Source organism: Zychaea mexicana (assembly GCF_025766255.1).
Source record: "Zychaea mexicana strain RSA 1403 chromosome Unknown BDB00scaffold_1, whole genome shotgun sequence".
NCBI lineage: Eukaryota > Fungi > Mucoromycota > Mucoromycetes > Mucorales > Lichtheimiaceae > Zychaea > Zychaea mexicana.
The window spans coordinates 1016637-1039775 of NW_026516664.1; the positions used below are offsets into that span (position 1 = coordinate 1016637).

Genomic DNA, 23139 nt, shown 5'->3' on the forward strand with positions numbered 1-23139 from the left:
ATTGCTGTCGTAGTAATAAGATTGATAATAAAAAAGATGACTGTTTGTGGGAGGATGATGCTTTTGTGGTTGTTGTTGTTGTTCTTGTTGTTCTTGTTGGTTGGGATGACTTTTATTTGCTGCTGGCTGCTGCCGATGATGATTTGCGCTGTTCCTTGCGGAAATACTCCTTCCTTCGTTCCTTTTCTTTCTCTGCCTTGGTGGCCTCCAGCTTGGCCTTCTTTTTGATGTTCTCCACACGACGCTCCGTGTCCTTTTGCTTCCGTTTCCGATCCTTGTCGTTCCTGATGGTATTCAGCTGCTGCATCAACGTAAAGACCTTCTTCTCCTCCGGCTCTAGAATGACAGCACGCTTGGCAAGATACGACTTTTTGGACGCTGCTTTGGGGATCTTGGGTTTGCTTGCGAATGGCAACTCGGCTTGCAACGACTTGGGAACTTTGAGTGTATTGAATCGACGTGTTTTGCGTTCAATCGGCTATCCCCATTGCACAAGGTCACAACAAAGAATATAAAAAGTCAGCTCATCACCATCGTCTCCTTCTCCTTCTGTTCACATGTTGCACAACCGCACAGGCGCGGGAAAAGAGTGTCACTTTACCTTGTATGCCGAATCCTGCTTCTGTGGTGCCCGCATCTCTAGTTCACGACGGACTTGGCCCGTCAATCGCATACCTTGCCACTCATTCTTGGATGAAAGCAGCAAGGACGTGACTGGGTTATAATACTTACGAGGCTTTACAGGGTACCATGCTCTCAAGAAAACGATATCACTCAACAGCAGCTTATCCTCAAACGTGGCACGATAATGACCTTCGGGTTTCTAATAGAGTTGTCATGTGCGTGAGAACAAAAACAAATGAAAACCCTGACCAAGCAGCAAACGACCCTGAAGTTTCCGTATACATACTGCAAGCGCTTTTTTCACTTGACCACGAATGCCAGAAACAGTCCGGACGGTTGCTCCCTCGAATTTGGCAACTTCGAGTGCTGATGTGAACATGTCTTTGATAAATGCCGTGTTCTTGTAGACCTTGTATGGAGTACCCGTCAGTTTCAGCTTTTTTACAATCTCGGCCGACTGACTGATATCGACAACAACGCCGGTTGCGCTTATCCGGAACGAGGACTAATAGGGACAAACATCAAAGTATGAGAACCATGACATACCAATACTTCTTTTACGAATGATGAAAACCTACCGTCTTGTTATCAGAAACAGATTGTACAGCACAGAAACCAGTATTGGGCGTATGTACAGGACCTAGTGTAATTAAGAAATATTGCCAATGAAAGTTAGACTCTTGTCCACTATCACAAAAGATGTCTAAAAAGCGTTTTTTACCGTAAAAGGTGGCTAGACAATGCATGTGTTCTGGTGTATACTTGAGCATGCGATTGCGTGTGCCGTCATTGAGCGAGTAAACAGGAATACTCTGGAACCGTCGCCAGCCCATGGAGAAGATAAGCGGATCGTTGGTCTTTAGGATCTTGTGATGCCATCGATGACGTTTGAGTCGCACTTGGACTACACCGAACTGGTCTTCTGACGTTAACAACCCACCCACGAGCACAGGATAGACAGGGTCGAAATTTTGGATAAACTCGCAAGGCATGTCTTTGATCAATAGACGGACATAGCTGCCGGGACGATAACCTTCCACCATAGCACGTGTGTGCAAATCATCCTCTTCAAATTCAGCTCGGTTGACATTCAACTGCTTATCAATCTCAGCCTTGCGTTGCTCGTAAAAGTCCAGCTTGGGTCCGCCTTCATCATCATCGCCTTCATACTCTTCATCAAACTTTTTCCGCAACTCTTCTTTACGCTTGGCGATACGTGCACGTTCGGCTTCAACTGGATCCAGCTCCTGTTCTTCTTCGGCTGCTGCTGCTCCTTCGCCACCTTCACCGTTTTCGAGATCTTCAAAATCGCCGAAAACTTCTTCCTCTTCACCACCGGCGGCGCCGTTGGCACCATTGTCGTCTTCACCTGTAATAAAGCGGTTGCGGATCGAGTCAAGCATCTATAGAATAATCACCGTCACGTTGTGTTAATGAACGGAAATGATGAACTTATTGAGTTACAAACTCTTTTCTCTTTACCCGAGCTTACCTCTTCTTCACCCCACACGTCAAGGTCATCCATATCCACAGATTCACGAGCAGTATCCACTGCCTCTTTGACCTTGCCGCTATTGTCGCGTTTCAACGTGAAGAATTCCTCTTCCTCTGCGTCTTTTTCTTCATCGTCCTCGTTCTCATTGTCATAGTCACCATCCATGATAGCTTCGGGCGTCAAATCGTCTCGGTCGTAAATAAGATTCATCAAGTTGACGCGGCGGTTACCAAAAAACATTTGGCTAGCTTTCTCCTTCAGATTGGCCTTCCATCGTAATTCGCCCGACAATTCTTTATCGTCGTCATGTGCCATGCGGCCGTCGACGTTGATCATACCCTCGTCGTCGTCATCATCATCATCAATACCGCCAAAGTCGCTATCACTGTCGGCAAACTGGACATCCTGCTCGTCCGTCTTGTCTTCCTTGTCATCCTTATCGCCTTTTCGAGGGATGTTGCGTGTATCAAACTTGCTTAATGCTTTGCCACGCTGAGGGATATTTTCATCATCGACATCGTCTTCTTCGAGTTCTTCGTCGCTATCCATCATAATATCGTCGTCCTCGTCGTCTTCCTCGTCGTCATCGTCTTCATCCATATTATCCTCGTTACCGAAAACTGCACGTCGTCGCTTTCGACCAGCGTCGTCTTGTTCGATGGATTCAGTTATACCTCCTTGTTCTTCTTCTTCAGAATCTTCCTCGACCAGTTGCTTTTTAACATCACCAGCACGCAATGGAGTGGATCCGGCGAAAATACGCAAGTGAGATTCTTCCAACTGTGCAGCTAAGGTATCTTGAGCATCCTGCAAATTCATGACCATTCTTTCACCCGGGCCAGCGGGTACGTCCTCTTCATCCTTGTCCTCCTCATTGCCTTCTTGTTCTTCTCCGTTTTCGCCCCCTTGTTGTTGTTGACGTTCAGAGGGAGCCAATGCAGCTTTTTTGGTGAAATGGCCTGGTACATTGATATACACTGCATCCTTGTCATACATGACACCACCGATATCCGACATGGGGGCATAAATCAATTTATGCTTTTCATCCAACCGTTTCCGTTCCTTGTCTGGCAAGGCACACGGATCAGGTAGCACAGACACATCTGCCAAAGTATGATCACCTGCACCAGGGATATGGATGCGCATGTTGGGTTTCAAGTTGGTACCTCGTAAATAGCCATATAGTGTCACTGTACGATCACAGTTGGGCTTAAGATGGATCAACTCTGGATCAGTCAAGTCTTCCACACGATCAGCTACAACATACGGATGCGTGTTGCGCCAGACAAGAGGTCGGAATTTCATGACAGAGATGAAACGCGACAAGTTCTGTACTTCTTGGTTTGGATAACGGCCATTGATCACACCGGACAAGTAAAACAGTTTGGCGCCCTGATAAATTTCGGTCCAGAAACGGTGTTTGAGTCGTTTCTTTGTCGTGCGTAGAGTCTTGTTGTTACGGAATTTGTCTAAATGTGTCAAGACACCCATGACCTTGGGGAATCCGTGTGATTGAAGTACATTTAAAAATTCGAACGTTTCCTAAAAAATTATTGTGCAAAAAGTAAAGAGTTATGAGTCCTTTCCCACAACTGAAAATTTAAAAGAGAGAGAAAAAGGAAAAAAAGCTGAAAAGGCTTTACCATTTCAAAACCAAAGCTGGCGTCGATTAATAGCAATACGAGATCAGCCACCTTGGCAACGTCAATCATGGAGTTCATGTCGTTGGCGCACTCGATAAATGTCAATCGTCGTTTTTTGCCACTAACAACGGTAATAGGACCCTTGATTTCGGCGAGATTATGTTTGGTATAACGCTTCACCAACGACTTAATCAAGGTCGATTTGCCGGACTGTAAGAATAATAAAACATGGCTTTTTTTTAGCAGAATGAAATTAAGAGAGTATGCAAAGCGAAGAATAAAAAAAAGACGTACACCTGGAGGTCCAACAACGGCGATAACCACCGGTGGTGCTTCAAGAGGAGTACGATCGACCAATGGGACATGGAGTTTCTTTTCTCCTATATCGTAATTACGTCGTGCTGCTCGTTCTGCTTTGCCTGCGCTTTGGAAAGTAAAAGCCTAATGATCGCCATCGTTACTGTTAGTAGATTATAGACATATTTTTTTGAGATCGATCACTCCGGGGGGATCTATGTATACCTTTGCATTTTTAGGTGCATTGGAGTGCTTTCCGGCCTTCTTTTCCTTTTTACGTTCGGCCTTTTTACCCGCTTGTGGGGCATTGTGAGCCTTTTTCGGTTTGTCCTCCATACCGTCGTGTGTATTTATGCAGGGCACAAAAAAGAGCTTACAACAAGAAAAAAAAGTTGATGGAAATTGATGTATGCCAAATATGGTAGTAGCTTCTTTGGAAATTTGTGACGGCTGTCTCTCTCACTCTGAATTCGAAGGCTTATACTACCCGATTCATGCAACAAACTTTTGCTGCGCAATGTCTTGTTGGAAATACAGCAGGTCCCGCGCCCCAGGGGTAACTGATTTCTGCAAGACTTCCCCAAGGTAAAGGAAGGATTCTACTTACCACTTCCTAGGCTCTTTAACATAAAAATTATGCTCGTAATTTTCTTAACCATACCCGTCTTTATATCCGAATGGCAACAACGTAACGAAACCTCATTATATCGACGTCAAAGTTTGTTTTACTTCTACTATAACTGCACATAAATGACCAAGTCTACGATAATATATAAGTTACAGTATAACAGTTTATTCACTTATCTGCATCAGCAGTATTTGCTCCTAAAATTACTGTCGATCTATGTATGCACGCCGCTCAGTAATACTACCACGTTTGTGGAACTCGTCACGATTTGGTTCCATAAGACCAATTGGTTGCTTCTCTAGTATCAAAAACGTACAATAGTGCCGTTGTCAAGCATTTTGTTACCCTAGAATATTGCCGTTTTTCTTGGCGCGAGCTTTAAGAGGATTAAAATGAAGAATATCTGGATTACCTCCGGTGTGATGAATCTAAGCGGTTGGCATTGATCATAAGCAATTGTTGTTGTTTGAGAGCAGGTGATGACAATGCTGCCAGCATGGCCTCTACTGTTTCCAGCCACGAGCTATTAGTAAAGAAAAAGGGATCTATAAGGGAATGTGTGAGTTTATCTTGAAACGAGTAAAGATCTTTCTGAAATATCTAACAGTATATAGAGCGATCTTAAGATGATATTTTATCCCAACAACAACGACGCAATCTTCCAGATGTCAAGTGAATGATGCCAATTTATCCAGTTCGTATAACAGCTATATCGCTGTTGACAGTAAATACTAACCGCTTGTTAGAGCTGCTCAAGGCATATTCTACATGCTTCAAGTACCATGATTGTCATCATTACCATACTATACTTAGAGAACATTCCGGGTCGATGTATGCCTTGTTCGTACATTTAAGTAAAGAATGGCTGATCTCTGCTGATGGAGGGTCAAGCTTCTCGTCGATTACTGCTTATGCGACTTTCTGTCGTAGCGAGCTTCAAAGAAAACAGCCGTTAAATTAAAAAGATACCGATGCCATTAGCGCCGCTACAGCATATTAATTGGTAGCAGTAACCGAGCCCTGTGGTACTGACGAGAGCCGGAAGATGTATCGGCGAACGCTTGTTAGTCTAAACAGTTTCAATGATATATAAATCTCATCCAGTAGTGGACAGTCTTCTTCTACACCAACGATTTGCCTGAAGACAACTTACGGGTATTTAAGGCCTGACCACAGCAGAAAATGAACCATCGTCGGATGAACGACCGGCTGCACAATACAACCGAGCTAATGACTGGAGCACTCTTTGTTCAAATTATATGCTTAATTTAAGACAACAACGCTCTCTGAGTATTTTACCGCGTGGCATGTACGATTCCTCGATGCGAACATCGGCATTATTGCTAAGAGATGTCGCTTCTAGTGCTGTATTGATCAAACACAGTTGTTAAATCGCGTGCGCATTCGTCGTCAACTGTCACAGCGGGGAGAAGCATCGTCGTAGGCGACGGAAAGAATATACGCGAATACAAGTACTGTCACTGAGCTAAAACATTTAGAATACACAATTTGCACATACACAGTTGATCATACGAAATAAGATACATACACTTAAATGCTTGATATCGCACCGCTAGAAACGTGAGAAAGAGGCGTACCAACAATAAACATCATCCAAGGGCATGAGAGCATTCTTTTAAAATCTTAGCTCGAAAGCAATAGTATTTTGATAATTCTGTAGATAATGTATATTCTTTTTCTAATCTTCTTGTATAGGCAATTGAATCTTTTTTTTCCTGCTGTTTTCAGTTAGCAGTTTCCCTACTCATATGGACACTTCATTCTCACGTTTCTTTATCGACTTGACATCTTTCTTGTTTTGCATATATGTGATTATCGGCCTTTTCTTTGCAATGTTCCATGACAAAAAGGTTGATAGTAGTGTAAAAAGGAGTCATTACTACAGTAAAGTATGTAACAACGATGTTGAAGCATCTTTATAGCACTGTACAAAACTCTGTATCGAAGAACATCAACAAAAAGATGAGCAGAAATACGAAGCCAGATCTTGTTTGTACATAAAACATTGAATTCTTTCTTCTTGTTTCACATCTTAAAGCTCATGTCTATGCCACATGCATTAATAAGAGAGTCCTGGACAGAACACAATGTTGAGTGTATGGCAGTCCATTCACGTGGGTAAGAGCTGGTAGTTGTAGTTCCCAGGCACGATCACAACAGAGAAAACCGCCAATAGTGTCTTCTCTAGCATTCTTTTAGCAGTCAGCATTATTCATGTTACCCTTCAATTACAAACAAGACATATGTAGTCTGTAAATTAAACTACTTTCCTTCAAATTCTCCATACAATAAGAATGTGTGTCTTAGTTTTCATGCGTAGCCAGGCACTTGCTGAAGCCACAGTGAAGGGCAATGATATGGTGTCTGTGTAGTAGCAAACATGTGTATCCTGAAAGAAAGATACTACTTTTTGCACCAATAAGAGTGCTTGTATTGCCTTTGTAGATGAACGACTGATAAACCTATCGCTAAGAACGGTACATAAGAGACATGTGACGGATAAAAAAGGCAAAAGTGTTTTTTCTTCTTCTCGTGTAGCAGTAGTACAAGGCGGAGGGTAGATCTTGCCCCAAGTCTAGCATGAATTGAGTGCATTACAGTAAGAATAGAACAGTGCGCACATGGATTGGTGCCGCAAGCACTTATGTGAATGTGAGTCCAGATCCTTCTTTTTAAAACACCACGAGAAATTACAATGCTTGTGATGGCCGACGACGGAACCGAGCTCAAGCCCACCCTTTGCGTGAGTGTGCGCCGTATTATCACACACACACGGATAATGTTTCATGTCATTTTCCATATTTCTCAATCACCCACGGTCCGCTCTTTTTTCTCTTCGCGTGAATGTGTATAACATAGTTAGCAATACAGTGGTGAGGTAATACAAACAACCAAGGCAACAAATTAAAGAAGAGGCAGAAGATCAGAGGAGGGCCTCCCGACTGTCCGGATAAAAGATACACTACACCATAACAATGGGTCATGGTGACTACACTTCCGCAAACAGAAAGTTGGTGACATTCATCTTCCCCAAGTGCTGGCTTTCTTCATTCTCGCGTTGTATTGTCATCTCTTTTAACGCTGAACCTTATCGTGCTATGTAGCTTTGCGCTAGCAGCAGCCGAGGGCGAAAATAAACCTGTTATAAATAGAAGAGCGAGGGATTGGCAAGAGAAAAATATTGGAAAAACGGATCCGACTCCGAGTGGTGCAGAATTGGATCGGTTCATTTCATTTGGTATACGAACATCGCGATGTTGTTGCATGTTGTTGTTGATTTTTTATAGAGGATTGAAATGATGTGTTCAAGAAGAAAGTTTCTACACTGCACTGATTGGTCCGATGGTCACACGGGTCGCCCACTATCGCCAGTTGCTGCTTTTTGTTGTTGATGTTGTTGGTGTAATACGAATGTCATGCCGATTGCCTTTAAAAAGGTGGCGTGGTTACCACAGGGTTCTATTTCTAGTAGTGAACCGTCGTCGCCGTTCTCGCCGTTGCTAGGGCAACGTGTGCCTATGCTATTAGTTGCCATGAGTTACTACAACATCTGTTTATCGAGAGAGATCGATGTGCCCATTATCCAATGTAAATAAATGATGCTTTCTTCTATGTTTTGTTTGCGGGGATTACTGAATGGTGTGGGAAACTATGATGAAAATACCTTTTTTAAAAGAAAAACAAAACAAAAACGGACTGACGGTGGAAGGTGCCGGCCCGCTTCAACCTCTCTGTTATCTAGCTAACTATTTCAGAGGCAGCTAAAGAGCAAAAAAGAGAGAGAGAGAGAGAAAAAAAAAGGAGACAGAAAGGGGGGTCTGTGCTTCATCCGCGGGGAGAAAAGCTTCCCACGAAAGATAAAAAAAGTTGGCGTAAAAATGCAACAAGGACCGGCCCATATAAAAATGTGCCCAGTCTTCCATTCGACTTCGAAACCTCATTTTTGGTCTATTTTTCTCTTTTTTAATCAGAAAAAAAAAACATGAAACTTTCAGCATCTCCATCATTGCCATCAATTATCGTAAACACAACAACAGCGACCAATGTGAAACAACAGCCTCACCATATCATTGCAGCAGTCCTGGACACTTCGCCTATCCAATGCACCCAATTCTATTATTTCGACGAAGGCGGTACAACAACAGCAGCAGCAGCACCTACAACTTCTACGACGACAGCAAAAGCTAACGTTGTTTTACGCTCCTCTTCTTCAAACACCCTTACTCGACACCTCGAAATGCATGATGAGCGGCGACAAAGAGAGACAATGGTGCGGCGAAGCAGCACCGGCTTGTTTAGTTCGTTATCGCTTTCGACTAGCACCAGCACAGTCAGCACGGCCAGCACGGCCAGCTCTAGCAGCGCTAGCAGCGACGAAGATGAAGAACAAGTGAACGATGACGAACGCGAGCAGAAAAAGTCGATCCTTAGTGCTGCAACTGCTACCCAATATCCATCCATCAAGCTCACACAGCGTCTGCCGCATACGTCCGGATGTCTTGACGTGAACATGGCCGAACGTGTACGTTTTGATTTATTTCATTTTTGGCTGTTTTTTTTGCGAAGAACAGAAATATAAAAGAGCACGTTTCAGCACAAAGATATAAAACCAAACGCTTTACTGATTGTACGTATTTTAATATTGATAAACAATAGCTTCGAAGTCATTTTCCATCACGCGTAGCAGTATGCTCCGAATGGTCATTGCTGTACAGTATGGACCAACATGGAGCGAGTCTACAGACCATGTATCGCCAGCTATCACAGCACCACGGCCCTTGTGTGCTAGTTATTCAGACCATTGACGACGAGGTAATTGATTCGCAATAGCAGAATCGTTGGTGACGATAATATGATGTTATTTCGAAAATTCTTTTGAAGAACGAAAATAATAAACTTGTTACTTCATATGCATAACAAATCGTAGATCTTTGGCGCCTACTTATCAGAACCAGTACATGTCCAGTCACGATATTATGGATCAGGCGAATGGTAAGTAATATTGGTTGAGCCTTTTGCACAAAAAACAGGAGTATTATCAGACATGTAGCTACATGTAAATAAACAAGCACCAAAGAACGGGAATGATTTCTAACATCTTTTTTTTTGACACAGTTTCCTTTGGAGGTTGGATTCCTCCTCGTCGTCGACCAACAACGGCATGCATGTAGCTGATCAAGATATTGATGTGCTATCTACTGCTGCTGCTGCTGCTGCTGCTGCTAATACAGAATCCAGCGTACTACCTCTGGATATCTATCGTTGGACAGGCAAAAACGACTATTTATGCTATTCTGCTCGAGACTACATCAGCATGGGTGGCGGGTAAGTTTAAATTGTACTCGGTGCATATATGGGTAAGAATAAACCCGTAGCTATTCAATTGTTGCTGATCACACACACACATATTCCTAATAGAGATGGCCGCGTGGCGATCTGGCTCGACGAAGATTTGCTCCAAGGACACACAGAATCATGTGCCACGTTTGATAACAAACCCCTAGCGACTAGCTCAAAGTTCGAATGCCTCGCATTGGAAGTATGGGGCTTTCGATACTAAAAGCATACCATTGATACCCTTCTCTTTATACATATCGCACGTCTCATATACATACCGTCAGCAAAATCATTTCATCTTTAACCAAACTACTACCTGGCTTCATCTCACCTTCAAAGGCATACCCTCAACAATTATATCCCATTTTCTCTCCTCTCTCTCTCTCTATCTCTCTTTGTATAATCTTCTCTCTGCATTTCTCTCTTTTGTCTATCTATTACTCACTTTCTCCAAAAAATCAGTTCTCCTTTTGCTTTTAAAAAATAATATGCTTGCTTTATTATTATTATGATTATTATCAGGGTCAAACAGATTGTGCAATTGATTCGGGATAATAGACAATATTAGCAAAAACGCTACACATGCACGCATGCATGCATATATGGCGCTACGAGAAAAATAAAATAAAAAACAAAGGTATATTTACACAATTTTTTCTGTCGTTGTTGTGGAGCGCAGGGGAATTATGAACATCATAACAATAGCTCGTCCGCAATCTGCTTGAGGAAAGCAATCGATTCGTCCGCTGTCAGCTGCCGTCGTACCGTTACAACAACGATTTGTTGCTGTTCTTGCTCTTCATCCTTATTCTCAACCAATGGTATCTTGTACAGTGGAGGGTTATTGACCGTTAATAATTGTTGGAACTTTAGCAAGAATTCGTGATCTACTGTAATTTTCGTCTTTTTGGTAGCCTGTCGTCCTTGTCGCAACGTGCTTTTTGTCACCGCCACTGCGCAGCACTCTTCGTCGTTATTGATATTATCGTCACTATCGTCGTCATGCTTTCGTCGTCGACTGGATTGCTTTAATAGATTACAATCATCGTCTTCATTCTTGTTTCGGTGCTGGCTGTACTCTTGAACCATCCGCTGCCATAATTCCTGAAAAGACAGTTGTTTTCGCACTCGCCGTTGATCTGCATCAATCTCCATAGAGGCGTCTTGTTGCTTGGCTGTGAAATAACGCGTGATAGGTCCCGTTACTGGCTTTTTTGTTGCTGCTACTGGCCGTGCCGTTGGTCCTTTACCGCATTTCTTTGGCGTTTTTGTCATGGCCAAGGGCAAAGTAGATTGTCTAGTTCTCGTTGTAACAGTAGTGATGGTATGAATCTTGGTGCTCTTAGTGGCGAGGAATAGGGATGGCTTTTGCAATTGTGATGGCTCAGAATTGCTGGTAGGTGCACAGAGCCAGGGCACAGCTTGATGTTGTTGATGTAGTGCGGAATGCTTGTAGGAGGAAGGAGTAGAGGAAGAAGCGTCGACGGTTCCAGCGTCGAAAGCAATGGACTTTACTCGTTGTTGTGCAGATTCTCCTTTGGATTGCGGTGCATGCTGCTGCTGTGGTGCATGTTTCTGTGTATGGAATCCAAAAGCATCAAGGGTACTCATGAAGGTATGTTAGCTCTGTATGTAGTAGCCCGTTGGTCAGGTTTTGAGAGAAGGCTATTATAGAAGCAGAAGGAATGGACGAAGAGAAGAGGAAAGGCACACAAGTGGTAGAAGTAGCACAATGATAAAAGAGAAGCACAATGAATAGTACGCACTGTGTTAGACACTACAAGCAACCGGAGTTTGTCACACAAAAAGATTTTTTTCGCAGGTACAAGTGCGTACGCGACAAAAAAATTCCCGATCCAGATCTACACGCGACTGGTGCCTTATGCACGCGTTTTCGATAAGCAATGTCAATAAAACACGTACAGTTAATAATCGATTTATTTTTGCTTCTATAGTATTACAGGATCTTCGTAGTTGAACACATCAAGAATTTATTTTACAGCTCGATGTTGCATATTATGGCATTTTATCTTTACTAGGAAGTGCCAAAAAGCAAGACAGTTACGAATGCGATTCCTTTTCCAGCAGGGCCTTCATAGTCATCGCGTAACCTACATCGGTGATGGCAATAAGACTGTGTTCACAAGCATGACCTAGTCCTGGGAGCACATCATAACCGGAGCATAAGCCAACACGTAAAGCGGTTTCTTTAGTTTACGTAGCCTTTCGAAATCCAAATGCGTGGCGTGTCACACTTGACATGTTCTTCACAAGATATTCCGGTAAAATTCCATGAGCATGATGCTCTTTTATACCATCTTCAGGTTTCTTGTACAGCTAAGAAACATGCTATAACAGCAAGTTTGATAAGTATGTATACAATAATGGGTTACATACAAAGATCATTCAAGGAGCTCACTCGAAAAAGAGGAAAAGAATGTAAATTACATCAACACTAATTTCTCGTGGTTCAACAGTAGATCTATCACAAATTTCTCAGTATGAAGTGACAACTTTCAGGTCTATGTTCTGACAGTGAAATGCTAAAAGTGCGGAAACTTCAAAATATAAAATGTAATATGAAGCACCGGTCCACTTTGTTCTTCTTTTTAGATTACATACTATTGTTTTGTAGAAGGAGGAGGCGAAACTATAATGTACAGTAGTACGGAAATATATAGTACGGGAAGAGAAAACCTAGTTGAGAAAAGGAACATAGAAGAAAGAAGCGAAGTGTATGAGAGGATTTGGGTATATACTATACAACATTATTAATCGATAGAAAAATTGCTTATTTGCGGAAGATATGCACTACTGCTCAAATCCAACACATTGATTTGATTATAGAGCTGTCTCCCATCGTAGCCACCGTTCAAAAACAGCCTACTGTCATACAGGAGCATCGTATGATATCCACGAGGTGTAGGTGCCTGCCCATACACTTTACGTGTTTCCCATGTCATTGTTGCTAGGAGCGCAAGAATATAATAATGGTGGTTAGTTAACTCTTCCTTAATGCTTACAATTACTCTGAGCTAATTGCATCACTACTAACCAAGGTTTAGTAGTAAGAGATCATCACAATAGCGTGTACCGTCGTGTCCACCAGTTATAAACAAATATGATCCAACAGCAACGGCAGCATGGGATAATCGCTTTAAACGGGCCGGTTGCTGAGCTCCTCTTTGAACGTCGACTTTCGTCCATGTATTCGTTTCTATTTCACATGTTAATAGTGTAAGTTACATCGCCTCTTCCCGACTGGTAATGGTTATACATTACTTTGCTTACCCAAATTTAATATATTTACATCATCAAAGGTATCATGTCCATCACTGCCTCCAAAAACGATCAATCGATCCTTGACAAGTGTAGACGTATGGTATCCGCGTGGTAACGGCTTAGTACCCTTGACATCAATGGGTGTCCATGTCATTGCATCCAAATTAAGCGCATGCAGATCGTTGAGAGCTCGATCTGTATCACCCCCACCAAATATGTACAATGTGTCCTGCCAAACAATGGATGAGTGCGCCCTGCGCGGTGACGGGGGTGGCCCTAGTACATCCGGTTTACTCCAGATCATAGATGCTACACGACGGTATAAACAGGTTGTATAAAATCAATACTACAGTCGTTTAAGAACTCGTATAATGAATGAGTATATACCAGTATCGAGGACATAGAGATCATTAGTATAGTTTAGTCCGTCACCACCTCCAAACATGTATATTTTCCCTTGATGTGCCACCATACTGTGCGCACGTGATGGTGGAGGTCGATCACCATATACGGTCGGTCGAATCCATTTAAACGTATCTATCATTTTTGAATATATACATGCCACAAAAGGGAAGACCGTTAATACCCTTTGCAGCTCTTTACATCAGAGGGTAATATTCCCCACTTCGTCTCTATTATCCCTTTTTTCTTCTAGGTCCGAAAAATAACTTACCCAGTTCCAATGCATAAAGTGTTTCCGAGCATCCATGACTATCTGTGCCACCAAAAACATACATTAAATCATCCACAACAACACTCGCATGTGCTCGCAGTGGCCGAGGTACCGCACCATGCACTGCAGGTCGTGACCAATACATGGCAGGCGGAGGGGCCCACATTATGTCCACATCGTTTGAAACGACTAGATTTTTCATTCGTTTCGGCTGCTGTTGATGCTGCTGTTGATTCGATTTTTTCTGCGAGGAAAACAATGAAGTCGATTGTTGATTGAACGAACTACTATTGTCACTGTGCATTGAACATATCGGCGATCGACTACTCCGACCAGCAGTTGTAGTAGGTGTCGTTGGTGGCGATTGTTTTGTTGCGTGCCTATAATGGTCTCGTTGCTGTTGAACTGATCAAGACACGAGAAATATCGTTAAATTGGGATACGCAGAGCTGTCAACGAGATACGTAGAGGAATCTGCAAAAGTCCTTATATGATACTCACTCATCACATCTGACATCGCGCCACCGTTGACTCCTCCTGTACCCGATGTTTGTGAATACTGTTGGTTGTCGAAAGAAGCCGTACTGCTACTCCTTGTTGTTTCTGAAAAAACTCCAAAATCATCTTCTTCGCGTACAGCGCTCATCCAGTGCGCCATTGAAGAATCGGCTAATCTATCGCCCGGAAACTTAAGCTTTTTCTTCTTCTTTTTAAATCACACCATAATCTCCCTGTCCTTTTCTTTGGTATTGCCGTCCATTCTTTTTTGTTCCGCTGGAAAGAGAATGCATGACATACCTTGGAGATGACATGGCACCTGAGGACATGAATCGTCGAGGTAAGCTATGACTGTTATAGTTGTTGTTGCTGTGGTTACTATTTGCTGGTGCTGTACCCATCGACGACGACGACGACGACGTGGCCGATGATGCAGATGAAAGCGATCGTTTAACTCGAGATATTAAGCTGATTTTTGCACCAGGAACCTCGAGGGTACTTGAGGATAATGACTTTGCTTTCATCAGCAACGTATCGCTTGTTGCTGAAGATGAATGATCTGATGACATGATGAGTTCAAAAAAAACGTAGGAAAAACCGTGGGACGAGGATGAGAAGGAAGTGAGGGGAGGAGTTTTGGATAACGCTGATGCGGCTTTGAGAAGGAGAGATGTGTCTTTGTATGCGACTGTGTAAATATACAAAGTGTCGAAAGGGAGGAATGAGAGAGGAGGATGTGATTTTTGTAAGATAAGGAGACGAAAGAGGAGGGGAAGAAGAGAGAGAGAGAGAGAAAGACGAGATGGGAGAAAAAAAGCCTTTCATCATTTCTTGTGTCATGCAAAGAATTGGACAGTGTGTAACGTACCCCGCGGTAGCTATGGAAACCTCCAAGCCTTCATGTTGTGACCATGACGATGATGACCTTTCTGCTTGTTATGGAGAATTCTTTTGTATTGTTCTACCTTTCGGACAGAAGCGACAATTCAATAGGATCTAATACTGCTACTGTTACTGAGCATGTCTTTTGAGGTTTGACTTGTTTGTTTTTTGTTAAACATATGATGTACCTGCCGATAAAGCCTTCTGCTGATTATACTTTCGCTTGTGTACAACAGTCAGCAAGTTAGTAGCTCCGTAACGATCGAGACAAAGTGTTGCTTTTCTTCACACACCAAAAAGCTGGATAAAATGCTGGTCCGTTGTGTGGGCAGCCTTGCCGGTTGTATGTACTGCTGTGCTATTGGACCGTGCTATTACTCATTATGCTTACTTGTTTTAGCCTGTGAGTTTTGTTTCTGTGTGTGAAATACCCTTGCTTTTTAACAGAAAAGTAGTGATCTAGTGCTCTATAATTTGCTAAACAGTAGTACTTGTTAAAGCATCTATTATACAAGCACGTATGTATCCAATGGCAACGCATACACTACACCCACCTCCAGCTACTATCTTAAAGAGCATTTTTGATGCTGCGTGTGGGGCTGTTGATGATGTGTGGGGTATAAATTAGATTACAGGCTATGTGATCCGTGTACATGCGTATTACATGTCATACGTACACTGACCTGATGACCCAGAAAAAAACCTTATTTTAGTAACCCATCTTCTGTTTGCTCCCTGAACTTGTCTGAACGTGTAAAAGATATAAACATGTAAAATTAAGCTCACACCGTTTGTTGATACACAGAAAGACAGCCTTCACCACTCGTGAACAATTAACAGTGACACAGAGAAAAGAGTATCAGCACACTTTTCATGAGAGCCGTTAGCGTAAACTGTTATACCTGCGACGACCTTCTCTAAGCAACTTATAACTGCGCAAAGGGACTGCCAAAATCTATGTAGCTCTTACACGTTTCAGTTCGTTGCTACTAAGATCAAGTTCATGGGAGGACACTGTCTATGTCTTCATAAAGTAAGCGATGATAAATGAGTTCAAATAGCATATATAAAGATTGCTTTTTCACCATCTTTGTGACACATACTGATCGTTCCCAACTCCCTCAGGAAGCAATTGCAGCCAAACGCGATCAACGAAAATCAAGCGCACCCTTGCAAGAGAAGCCAGGACTAAGCCAGTTACTACGTACTTCACGCGCTCATAGAAACGTTTAAATGCCTGATGACACAGAACTTTACAGACTATGCTCCATCGACAAGTTCTACAGCATACAATAACAACAAACATACAAGACAGCTCCTGGTGGTACCTATCGGTCTAGACATAATCTAACAAGATAATCACTAGCTATCGGCCGTTTATATAACTCTACTGCTCCGTTCCCTTTGCTTTTTAGAATTAAAGTTGTCAGTGGTAACACTTTTTGCACAATCAGAATCAAATATCAGAGTGCCAAAAGCTTTTGGTATCCGTGCCGGATGAGGTAACAAAGTGATTTCAGCTTGCAAAACACTATCAACAGCATAATGCTAGTACACTTTTAGCAACAGTTCAAGAACGCAGTGGTTGAAGTTGTGGTGGTTCATGCAAGGGATACATCGTCGACGACCAATGCTAATAAAAACACACAAGCGTTATTGATACGTCGTAATATTGATGAGAACCAGTTATTGTATTTGATCAATGGATTTTATTCATTATCTCCAATGGAATCATCAAAAGGATGGAATCATCAAAGGGTGGGGGAGAGAGAAGGTATATAAACGCTGCTATACGTGTCTAGTACTCGACTTCCTCCTCGAGCTCGGAATCGCCAAGGGAATCCGAGCCGACTTCTTCGTAATCCTTCTCGAGGGCAGCCAAATCTTCACGGGCTTCCGAGAATTCACCTTCCTCCATACCTTCACCGACGTACCAGTGGACGAAAGCACGCTTGGCATACATCAAGTCGAACTTATGGTCCAAACGAGCCCAGGCCTCAGCAATGGCAGTGGTGTTGCTGAGCATGCAGACAGCACGCTGGACTTCGGCCAAGTCACCGCCAGGGACAACAGTGGGGCGCTGGTGGTTGATACCGACCTTGAAGCCGGTAGGGCACCAGTCGACGAACTGGATGGTGCGCTTGGTCTTGATGGAGGCGATGGCGGCATTGGTATCCTTGGGAACAACATCACCACGGTACAACAAGCAGCAGGCCATGTACTTGCCATGACGGGGGTCGCACTTGACCATCTGGTTGTTAGGCTCGAAGCACGAGTAGGTGATTTCGGGCACAGACAGCTGCTCGTGGTAAGCCTTGGCAGCCGAGATGATGGGGGCGTAAGTGACCAAGGGGAAGTGGATACGAGGATATGGCACCAAGTTGGTCTGGAATTCGTTCAAGTCGACGTTCAACGAACCGTCGAACCGAAGCGAGGCAGTGATCGACGAGACAACCTGGGCAATCAAGCGGTTCAAGTTGGCATAGGTGGGGCGCTCAATGTCCAAGTTGCGACGGCAAATGTCATAAATGGCCTCGTTGTCGACCATGAAGGCACAGTCAGAGTGCTCCAAGGTGGTGTGGGTGGTCAAGATCGAGTTGTACGGCTCAACAACGGCAGTCGAGACCTGCGGAGCAGGGTACACACTGAACTCGAGCTTGGACTTCTTACCATAGTCGACCGAAAGACGCTCCATCAAGAGAGCACCGAAACCGGAGCCAGTACCACCACCGAACGAGTGGAAAACCAAGAAGCCTTGCAGACCACTGCAGTTGTCAGCCAGCTTGCGGACACGGTCCAAGACAGAGTCGACGAGTTCCTTGCCGACGGTGTAGTGACCACGGGCGTAGTTGTTGGCGGCATCCTCCTTGCCAGTGATCAGTTGCTCTACAATAAGCAAAATAAAAGCAGATGGGCCCCTTTTTCTGTTAGTACATGGCTATACACATGGCGTATGTACACATATACACTCACGCACACTGTACGCGTGCGCAGACAGAGCGTTCCACCCCTTATTTCTCTTCCTCCCAAACCCATTACCCCCTTTTTCTCCCTGCTCCATCATCCCTATCACTTGTGTCCTTTCTATGGCTCTTTCCCAAGCCTCTCCGTCATGTATGAGATATGTCATCATCTTCACCAGGGAGAGAGAGAGAGAGAATATATAGAACTTTATAGAACAAAATTGGACGCTTCTGCACACACTCGGAAGAAAGAGAAGGTAACGTACCAGGATGGAAGAGCTGGCGGTAAGTGCCAGTGCGGACCTCATCAACGACAGTGGGTTCCAAATCAACAAAGACAGTACGAGGAACATGCTTGCCAGCGCTGGTTTCGCTAAAGAAGGTAGCGAACGAATGGTCGGTAGTCTCTTGTTCAGCAGGAATGCGGCCATCGGGGTTGATGCCGTGCTCCATACAGTACAATTCCCAGCAAGCGTTACCAATCTGGATACCGGCTTGACCGACGTGAACACTGATGATTTCTCTCATATTTGTTTAATAGTAATTGTTGTAGTAGTGATGGGTAGATGGGGTTTTAGAAAGTCGATAGTTCCAAGATTAGGGCAGGACACCGATTGTAAGAAGAAAGAAAAAAAAGAGGGTTGGGTTGGAGTGGAAGGGGGGGGGAAAGATGAAAGCTTATAAAGTTGCCTGCACGCGACATTGGAACGGCGCTCCAATCATGATGCGCATTTTACAATGCGGCACGAGGTTCCGTCCCACAAATGGAGACCGTGAACGTCCCTGGGCTGTACGCTAATAGTGACTAGCAGCAGGGAAAACATGTGCTGACTTGGGTAACGTTTCCGTTGCTGCTGCTGCTACTAGTACCACTATGCTACTAATACTTTCAGCGCTGCTAGGTTGCTGCTGCTAGGTTGATCTGAAAAGGACAGGTCTATCGCTCGTCAATGCAAAAGACACTACTTGCTTTATAAAATGTAAACGCCGTTCAAAAAGTAAACAAAGCAGCAAGTTGATTGTCAATGACACTCTTTACTGTTCGCAGTGCGTGCTCTCAGTCAGGGCCCCCACATCTACCTTATAAACTAAGGCGGGGGAGAACCTTTTCATAGGTTGATACTACAGACACAAACAGCTGTCAAATTGTATCGATCGTCGGACACAGGTCGGGACTATTTCAAAAAGTGCGCTAGTGCTGTAGTAATACATTTGGAGTTTTTAATATAAATAGAACACTTTCGATGTGCACGGGTGAGAACACAAGGAGATGTTGTAGGCAATGCTTTTAAAGAGTTACAAATGGTGCGTTGTGTATACAAAACAGAGAAAATGATGGAAGAATGCAGAAATTAAAGAAAATGAAAGAAAAAGGGGACGGGCGTGGAGGAGGACAAGCCTTCTAATGTTTTGACTTTTTGCGCTTGTTGATCGCAGCTCGTAATGCCTTTTGCTTTTCGACCAAACTTCGTTTGCCCTTGGCGACAACCGAGTGCTTGTGTGCAATCATCATAAAGTTCTTTTGACGTGCCTTTTCGCGGTTCGTCGTACTGCCACGCTCCTTCTTGCCCTTCTTGGATCCGAACTTTTCACGGCCTTCACGGCCTTCCTGGATCGATGCCATACGCTCCTCGTAATCCATCTTGGCCTTCTTACGTGCTCCCAGAATTACACTCTCGTCGATCTGGTTATCGTCATTGTTGCTCTTGTCGTTTGTTCGCTTGACACCAGCAGCCTTTTCGACGTCTTGGTTCTCTCGAAGCTCGTTCAGTTTGACAAAATCGGCAGGTGTAAGAATACGGCTAGACGCAACCTTGAGCATCGCTTCGCGTTTCTTTTCTTCTTCCTCGCGACGTGCTTCTGCTTCCTTGCGCAACTTTTCACGCTGTTCTTCCGAGAGTTCTTCCGTGTCTTGCAACTTGCGCAGCTGTCGTTTGCCAATACGACGTTGTTTCTTTTCACCAGGTACAAGCTCTGTCTCTTTCTTTTCATCGTCGTTCCCATTCTTCTTCTTATCCTTCGTGTCGGCATCTTCGTCATCGCTCATGGCAATATTGACCTCCTTTTCATCGTCCGATACATTGATCCAGCCTTCTTCGTCACTGTCGCTACTATCCTCATCAACTTCCCAGCCTTCCCAACCGTCATCACCACCTTCTTCGTCTTGTTCCTTGTCATCAAGCAATTCAATGCCTTGCAAGCCTGCACCATCGCCTCCACCAGCACCGTATTGCAAGTGAGGAGCTGAGCCATCCTTAAGTTGCATCGTAGCAGCACGGCCTCGGTCCTTCTTTAACAGCATTTCTGGGTTGACTTCACGGTACAATGCAATCAATGATCGAGCACCCATCAACACACCCTTATCACGGTGATTCTTGTACTGTGTCAAATCTTGCAATAATGTTTCGTCGATAGCCAGGGGCTGGCGTGCACACACTTCGCGAATACCGTTCAGACTAGTGTAGAAAATACCATCAATTTCAAAGCACATGGTATCATTAAACAATTAATATCTTACCCAGCAGCAATGACTTCGTTGGACACACGATCAGTAACAAAGTTGTTGGCAATCGCCTTCAATACGGGCTCCAATGCATCTGGTGGGACAAGCGTATGGCTTGCTTGAGCAGCAGCAACAAGCACCATGGTAACATCCCGTTGCGATGGTTGCAGATACTTAACCAAATAGGGATAGAAGCCGAGCAACGACAATTGATGAATACCAATCACACGCGAGATCAAGTTCATACGCAATAAACGGATTTCCCATCGTTCATCCTTGGCGTTCAACTTAGAGTACAGCTTTTCGGCAAAACCTTGTGGATCGTTCAGCAGATGCAGAGCCGAAAAGTTGAATGACTCTGCTTTCTTGCTGTTCTTATTCTTCTTCGAAACTCTCTTCTTGGCTGCTTCCAACCGTCTTGATCGAGCCTTGGTCTTTTTCGTGTAGACGCTTGCTTGTTGCATACGTTTAATATCTGGCATATCATCCTCATCTTCGTTATCTGACTTGCTGTCTTTCTCTTCGTTAGAGCTCAAAAAGAATCGGATGGCTGTCACTGCAATTTTGTTGACTGGGGAAAAGCAAGCTTCGGCAATCACATTGACCGTTTTGGAATCGTTCCTGGAAAGTACAGTCATTTAGCTTTAGATTTTTTCATCTCTCCGTAATTAGATTTGTAGTGAAACACTCCAGTCAGATAGAACAAATGAAAGACTTACCAGACATTCTTATGATACAAATCAACGCACACATCCACACTCTTTTTAGCTGATACAGCATTCTCGTCACTGTTGCCCGTCTTGACGGATTCGAGGATCGTAAACATGTATGACTGTAAAGATCGATTCAGTTTGTTGTTTTTGGCCTTGAGATTGGCATTCTTGATATCATTCACAATGTGGCTGTACAAAAGTTCTCGCAATTGCTTGTCTTTGCACTTGAACAGTGTGAAAAATAATGGCAGCAAGCTACAAAATAAGCACAGAGACAGAGAATGGGGTTTGTTTAATTATACCAGCTTCCAGTTTTCGATAATTTATATAACCAAACACATAATCAGCAGCAACGAGAGCTTATATACCGAGTATTATCAAGAACACCCTTATTACGCAAGAGAATGAGAGCCTGCACAAAACTCTTGCGGACATCAGGATTCAATACGACACAGTGCTGCTGTAATAAATCGACCAGTTGTTGTGGAAACTCGGCCGTTTCGGTCGGATAGCATGAAGCGACCTGACTGATGAATGTCACCAATTCACCCAATTCTTTAGCTTCTTCATTGGGTTTTAAGCAGAAAATGGATAAAGTCGACTGGTAGTGGCGGTATTGTTGTTGAAACTCGGCTTCATACGATTTTGGATCTCGCTTGATGAGATTTTGTAATTGTGGCAGTTGAGTGGGAAGCAGAGCTGCACGATTCCGCTTTCCCATTATTATGGATTAAATCTAGTGGGTTGAGAGGGGTGTGTGTGTGTGTGTGAGGGGGGGGTATATCCAAAGAGTGAGAGAGAAAGAAAAAAAAAGTTATGAATTTCAGTCAATCTGTCCCTTTTTCGGGTGGCTTGAGATTCGTTCTCAATTCAATTCATGCAGTAGCGCCGGCAGATTTCCTTCTCAGCTGTGCCATTAGTCCACCCATTCTTACGGACTGGTCGATAAGCAGCTATTCTCATTAGTTGGGCATAGCTTTGCAATACAATAAAATGCATCAGCCCGGCGTACTAATTTATTCACGGTTAATGTATAGTTGTGGTTGAAATGACTTTGCTAAAAATGTCCTTTTTTTCTTTGCATTCGATGACAAGAAGGTCTAGTATAGTATGTTTGCTAGCAGAGAAATGTACCTTCCCTACATGCGTTTTGGTATTCTGGCAGCTTTATAAACCTATAACTTGGCTTTGAGTACTATTTAACTTGGATAATGAAAATAAGCAGTCTTCACATGTTAAATTAGTGTGATACTCTAGTAGCACCACCAATGTAACTACCGGGACTCGTCGATATATATCGCTATGTGGCTAATACTGCTCACTTTCCTTATATCTAACAACTTACAGTTGTAACATATACTCCGGCGATAGCAACTTCCTCTTAGTATCAGTCACTGATAAGTCTGACGGAATCATCGATCTTCTTAGAAAAGCGGCATTCTATTCTTTTGATGTCAATAGATATAGGTGGTACTCTTTTACTCTTTGCTTTCAGAAGAGGATGTTTTGAATTTAATTTTAAAAAAAATCCTGAAATACGACACTTATTTAATATTATGAGTGGTCAAACGATATTGCTG

The 23139-nt window shown here is 43.5% G+C and overlaps 7 protein-coding genes across 7 annotated transcripts; 2 read left to right on the forward strand and 5 right to left on the reverse strand.

The window, feature by feature from the left end:
- Positions 1-112: 112 nt before the first annotated feature.
- BDB00DRAFT_866584 (uncharacterized protein) lies at positions 113-4395 on the reverse strand (the record flags this gene model as incomplete). The annotated part of the gene is made up of 9 exons (XM_053126242.1): positions 113-478; positions 602-823; positions 911-1129; positions 1203-1264; positions 1346-2027; positions 2117-3661; positions 3763-3972; positions 4057-4203; positions 4285-4395. The coding sequence occupies 9 exons, from the start codon at positions 4393-4395 to the stop codon at positions 113-115; spliced, it is 3564 nt and encodes a 1187-aa protein (XP_052985990.1).
- Positions 4396-6402: 2007 nt separating this feature from the next.
- On the forward strand, positions 6403-7122 carry BDB00DRAFT_795319 (uncharacterized protein). The gene has a single exon (XM_053121383.1). The coding sequence runs from the start codon at positions 6457-6459 to the stop codon at positions 6628-6630; it is 174 nt and encodes a 57-aa protein (XP_052985991.1). The 5' UTR covers positions 6403-6456; the 3' UTR covers positions 6631-7122.
- Positions 7123-8975: 1853 nt separating this feature from the next.
- On the forward strand, positions 8976-10268 carry BDB00DRAFT_752770 (TLD-domain-containing protein; the record flags this gene model as incomplete). Its single annotated transcript, XM_053118646.1, has 6 exons — positions 8976-9230; positions 9365-9520; positions 9636-9700; positions 9824-9853; positions 9947-10033; positions 10127-10268. 6 exons carry the CDS (start codon positions 8976-8978, stop codon positions 10266-10268), a joined length of 735 nt encoding a protein of 244 aa, XP_052985992.1.
- A 65-nt stretch (positions 10269-10333) lies between these two features.
- BDB00DRAFT_795329 (uncharacterized protein) lies at positions 10334-11969 on the reverse strand. The gene is made up of 3 exons (XM_053121384.1): positions 11720-11969; positions 11454-11660; positions 10334-11369 (listed from the first exon to the last, which is right to left on the reverse strand). Exons 2-3 carry the CDS (start codon positions 11654-11656, stop codon positions 10739-10741), a joined length of 834 nt encoding a protein of 277 aa, XP_052985993.1. The 5' UTR covers positions 11657-11660; positions 11720-11969; the 3' UTR covers positions 10334-10738.
- An 847-nt stretch (positions 11970-12816) lies between these two features.
- BDB00DRAFT_753141 (uncharacterized protein) lies at positions 12817-14166 on the reverse strand (the record flags this gene model as incomplete). Its single annotated transcript, XM_053118669.1, has 5 exons — positions 12817-13013; positions 13101-13262; positions 13337-13636; positions 13715-13864; positions 14001-14166. The coding sequence occupies 5 exons, from the start codon at positions 14164-14166 to the stop codon at positions 12817-12819; spliced, it is 975 nt and encodes a 324-aa protein (XP_052985994.1).
- A 2815-nt stretch (positions 14167-16981) lies between these two features.
- Positions 16982-18266, reverse strand: BDB00DRAFT_795340 (Tubulin/FtsZ; the record flags this gene model as incomplete). Its single annotated transcript, XM_053121385.1, has 1 exon — positions 16982-18266. A coding segment is annotated over one exon (1088 nt), but the record flags the coding sequence as incomplete, so codon positions are not given.
- A 1267-nt stretch (positions 18267-19533) lies between these two features.
- On the reverse strand, positions 19534-22338 carry BDB00DRAFT_795344 (SDA1-domain-containing protein). The gene is made up of 4 exons (XM_053121386.1): positions 21928-22338; positions 21566-21814; positions 20862-21467; positions 19534-20799 (listed from the first exon to the last, which is right to left on the reverse strand). The coding sequence occupies exons 1-4, from the start codon at positions 22278-22280 to the stop codon at positions 19746-19748; spliced, it is 2262 nt and encodes a 753-aa protein (XP_052985996.1). The 5' UTR covers positions 22281-22338; the 3' UTR covers positions 19534-19745.
- Between the last annotated feature and the right edge of the window lie 801 nt (positions 22339-23139).